General features: G+C 33.6%; 1 protein-coding gene across 1 annotated transcript in view; it reads right to left on the bottom strand.

Moving 5' to 3' along the window:
- The window catches only part of neil3 (nei-like DNA glycosylase 3), a 23735-nt gene extending 20899 nt beyond the window's left edge, over positions 1 to 2836 (bottom strand). Inside the window, exons 1-2 of the mRNA XM_015385829.1 lie at positions 2642 to 2836; positions 2287 to 2396 (exon numbers count right to left, since the gene is read on the bottom strand). Coding sequence (XP_015241315.1) covers positions 2287 to 2396; positions 2642 to 2746 — 215 coding nt within the window. The 5' untranslated portion in view covers positions 2747 to 2836. The remainder of the gene's footprint in view (positions 1 to 2286; positions 2397 to 2641) is intronic.
- Positions 2837 to 4832: the final 1996 nt, after the last annotated feature.

The raw sequence follows: 4832 nt of genomic DNA, 5'->3' as shown, positions 1-4832 counted from the left end.
TTTTTTATTTTTATCTTTATTATTTTGTGTTGTTGGATGCGTGTATATATATATAAAACTGTAACTGGAGTGTGTAACAAAAGTAATTTCCCTCTGGGATTATTAAAGTATTTCAGATTCTGATTCTGAATGTTATGTTAGATTGAATAGATTGAAGCTATATACTGTATTTTTCATTTTTGCCACTCTCAAATTACTCTTTTTATATGATTCAATGTAAACCTTTTGAATTGACCTTACATATTGCATATTTGTTAATATAGCTTATTTATTTAAAATGCATAATTGTCAGGTTTATATATTTAGAATTTAAAAAGTGCACTTACACAAAACTAATACTGAGTTTATCTGTGTCACGTACATAAAGTTTATTGAATTCTTTGCATAATAATCAGGCTTGCCTTCATGCTATTGAAACAACAAATATGTATTTGAGATAAATATGCTCATTAATATTAATTTTGAAATTGNGAGATAAATATGCTCATTAATATTAATTTTGAAATTGGGTAATTATACTTTATTAATTCTAAAAAATAAACCTATTGATTATGTATTTCAAATACATAATCCATATTATATAAATGAATAAAGTAGTTGGCTTATAAAGCTTATAGTTATAAACAAAGTAATGTTTGCTTAGTCGCTATGTGAACAGAGAGGTAGGTGGAGGTAGAGCGTTAAAAGTCTGATCCAGCACAGATGACAGACATTTTTCCTTGCCAAACCTTTCTCATACCTGGGCTAATGCTCTCCTGGGTTAATTTCTATATTAATGCTGCTATACGTTTAGGCTGCTGGATGACATAGGGACCATTTTTCCTCTTTCTGTCTCTATTCGCCCCTTGTGCAGCATTTGTTCTACTAACACATCTCTGTTTATAGATGTTGGATCTTGGCCTGTTTTTCAGTGTGATCTTGCTTCTTTTACTGAGATTAACTGTATGTGCTCTTGTTCATTCTCTGACAAGAGGGCTTGGAGCTCATTTTCCTGGCTGTGGTTTTACTGAACGTTTTACTGAATAGTTACCTTTTGTATCTCTGCTTCTTTCTTTCTGTCTGTTTCAATCTTCTTGAACCCCAGTCGGCCTCGGCAGAAGGCTGCTCACACTAAGCCTGGTTCTGCTGGAATTTCGTTCCCATTTAAAGGGAGTTTTCCTCTCCACTGTCGCTACATGCATGCTCAATGTGAGGGATTGCTAAAGAATCAATGACAAGCTGCAAGCGACAATCGTCGCTCATCCAGGAAAAGCATATCTTGCAAGTCAACAACTGGATGCAATCAACTGGTTTCCTTGACAGAAAGTTTTAACCAATCTGACTGTGTTGTCTCTGTAAAGTGCCTTGAGATGGCATGTGTTGTGAATTTGTGCTATATAAATAAACTGAACTGAATTGAATATGCAACACCTAAAGGTAATTTAATAGGTTTGTGTTACATTTATCTAAAATAGTAAACAGGAAATTGTTATGTAATAAAATACCATAAATATAAAAATTTGAGTTGTATACTTTTTTTGAGTGCCGATATTTTTTTCCCCAGGATTAATGTACTGAGGCATACCCAGCATATCTCGATGTTTAGGTTGAGTTTTCATTTTCTGCCTGTCACAGCATTCTGCCTGTAGGCCAAACTTCTTCTAAGCAGTTGCTGTTCCCCACAGAAGCTTGTGGCATTTTCTGGATTTCTTGCTCTCACTTTTGCATAAAAGGCCAGATTTTATACAGTGCATGAATTACAGTCAAGATTTTCCAAGCAGAGCTGTGGATATCTGCAACTCCTCCAGAGTTACAGCGGTCCCCCTCTGATTAAGCTCTACTTGTTCAGCCTGTGAGCTAAGATGGATCATCACTTCTTGGTAGGTTTGGAGTCTTTTCATTTATAAGAAGTTCAAAGTTTAGAGAGAGGTTGTTTAAAAATCCAAGACTTTAAACAGACCTGTCTGCTGTGTTCCTTAGTCATTCTGTTGCTGTTCCCACACAAATTTTGTGTCATTTATTCATAAAGCATAATTACAGAAGTTTTTGAAGGTCGCAGAACTTTTCTTTGATCAGATCAGGTTCATTCTATATAGTTTAGTTCATTTCTTTATTAAAAATGAATATGATTTAATATTGTCAGGATTAATAATATTAAGGTTGTCTGAAAAAGTAAAACAATCACAGCACTGAGTGCTGATCCGTCTACGTCTGTTGACAGATTCCGGTTTATACCAGTTCTCAGGTTGTGGTTGTAGTATATCAAAACATCAAAGTTCCAGGAGTTTAAATATTTCTCTTCATTACCTTAAAGCTCTCACACCAAAGTACATGAAAAGCTCCTTCCCAAGAGTTTCAACACCAGTGAACTGACATCCAGAGAAACTGTGGAAGACGTTTGTTTCCGTGTTGCTTTTCTATAAAGAGAAAAAGAACAGCTGGATTAGTGGCAGAGAAATATCTGTTTCTGTTACATTTACACTGATATTCAAAACATACAAATACATTTTACTAGTAAATCTAAAAATGAATAAAAATATCTCGGAGAATACAAGGATAGCAAATGAAAAGAGAATGTTATACATGTATAAATGTATAAGACTGGTCATTCTTTCTTCAGTCAGAAAACTACGACTACAGTAAATAATGACTGTTTACTTACAGCTGAAGAAGTCAAAGTGCCCCTCACTTCCTTCACCTTCTGACCCGTTTGGACTTTCGAGCGGATTTTCTCTCCGTTTAAGGTGCAGCCTGGACCCTCCACCATCCTGCTGACCCAAGTTTAGAACCACAAGTATTTTTTAACAAATAAAAGTTCAAATCAGCCGCCCCGAAGCTGTTGATGACGTTTTATTTTCCCGGGTTCTGACGTAAGTCTTCTTCTTTTCTATTATGGCGGATCACAATCGACTTTAAGGTGCATACCGCCACCTACTGTACATGAGTGTGTAGCAACATTACCTTACATCAAATTCTATTTTTTTATTTTGTATTCTGTATATAAATAAATTATACTTTCCTTAATCTGTGAATATCCTTTATATTCCCTTCATTTTTATCATTATTTTTACACCCTATAAATAATTAAAAATTGCCATTTTAATAGGTATGACCCACTCTTAATCTGATGATTATTACTTGTTCCCTTCTGTTTCTGTCATTAATGATTCTATTTAATACAAAATTTTTGTACTTTATATAATCCTCTTCCTTTCTTATCTTCATTCCACCTCTTTAGCCATTTTTCCATTTCTTTACTCTTAATAAGTGATTTACCTTCCCCTTTCCCAATAGGAATTGTAATGGTAATTGTTCCCTCTAAAGCCTTTTTTGGTAATTCATCTGCCTTTATTTGCCATTCTAATGTAATTCTTCTTCTTTTTTTATGGGGGATCGCAAGCAACTTAAAGATACATACCGCCACCTACTGTACATGAGTGTGTAATAACAGACTCACACCCTCTACATTCTATTTTTTATTTTATTTTGTGTTATGAAGAAAAATAAACGATGCTCTTCTTACTAAATACATTTCCTTTAAGCCTCCCAATAATCCTTAAAGACTCCATGTCTGTCCTGCCCTCCCTACAATTGTCCTTAATCTCATCCTTTCTGACTCATATAGTTTACAATTCATTGCCTCCCTTCTATTTTTCTCTTGAATATCTTAAATAATATTTATTTTTTTTATGTTATACAGGTACCTTCCTTTCTCGTCTTTATCCCATCTTCTTTTTCTTTTTTTGCCATATTTCTGTTTCTTTACTCTTTATATAACACATTTTCCTTTCACCTTTGTTATTCTTAGAACCATATGAATATATTTTAAGGTAATATTAATTGAAAAATGTATTTCTTAGGTATATATTTGATTTCACCCCTACTTCATTAATTTTTTTATTTTAATAAGTCTCATGTTGGGGATATAACCATGGACGTACTAATATAATTTGCGCATGCGTAGTGTGTCTGTCACTAACTGGATGTGATGTTTTAAGTGTACAGGAACATTATTCCAATGATGAAGTGGTTCATCTTCTTTTATACCTTAATCTCCTTGAACCTCGTTTTTAACCCCCTCCTAAAAAACAAAAAGTCATATGACTTGTTCTTGACTTTTCCATAGCATTACTGCAGCTTTGTTTGTTTTTGTTTTTTTTAAACAGTCCTCTGTATGATAATCCTTAAGTGGCATTTTCTCACTTATGAAGGCAAATTATTAATTGTCTAACATTATTTCCCAACAGCCATGATGAGGGCAAAGACAGGCCATAGGTAATCGTGAGTCCTTGTTGGGTCACCTTTTTCAGAAAAGAGTCTCTGACTTTCTCTGACCAGGAGCCACTGTCAGCTGCTGACTCAGGCACATTCGTCGTCAAGTCCCAGCTGCAATTTTATAAACAATCATGTACATTGAAAGTACTGAAAATATATTATCATTCGTATAAGAAAACTTTTAAAACATAAATATGTGTCTTTCGACATTTATACATATGCCTATATATATTTTTATATATCCGAGGATGTGTTAATTTCATACGTTTTTACAGATAATTGAATGTTTTATTTATATACTGTTTTTTTGTTTTTTTTGCCAAACTGTATTACTCTGGACTCATGTCTAATCGTTGATCTAGATCAGCACCAGCCCACACCAACAACCTGCACAAACAAGTAAAATAAGATTGAAGTTGTTTTCAATCCTGATGTTTTAATAATAAGCATCAGCATCTACCGTCTCCATTACCGGTGAAGCTTTTTTACCCAATAACAATTTTCTCAGAATTCTGTGAACATGAAATACAAGGAAATATTTGATGTACATTTTATATATATATATATATATATATATA

The sequence above is a fragment of the Cyprinodon variegatus genome, unplaced genomic scaffold, assembly GCF_000732505.1.
Source record: "Cyprinodon variegatus isolate N-32 unplaced genomic scaffold, C_variegatus-1.0 Scaffold349, whole genome shotgun sequence".
Lineage (NCBI taxonomy): Eukaryota > Metazoa > Chordata > Actinopteri > Cyprinodontiformes > Cyprinodontidae > Cyprinodon > Cyprinodon variegatus.
Note: the sequence above shows the minus strand (reverse complement) of the source record. Positions and strands in the feature narration are given on the sequence as shown.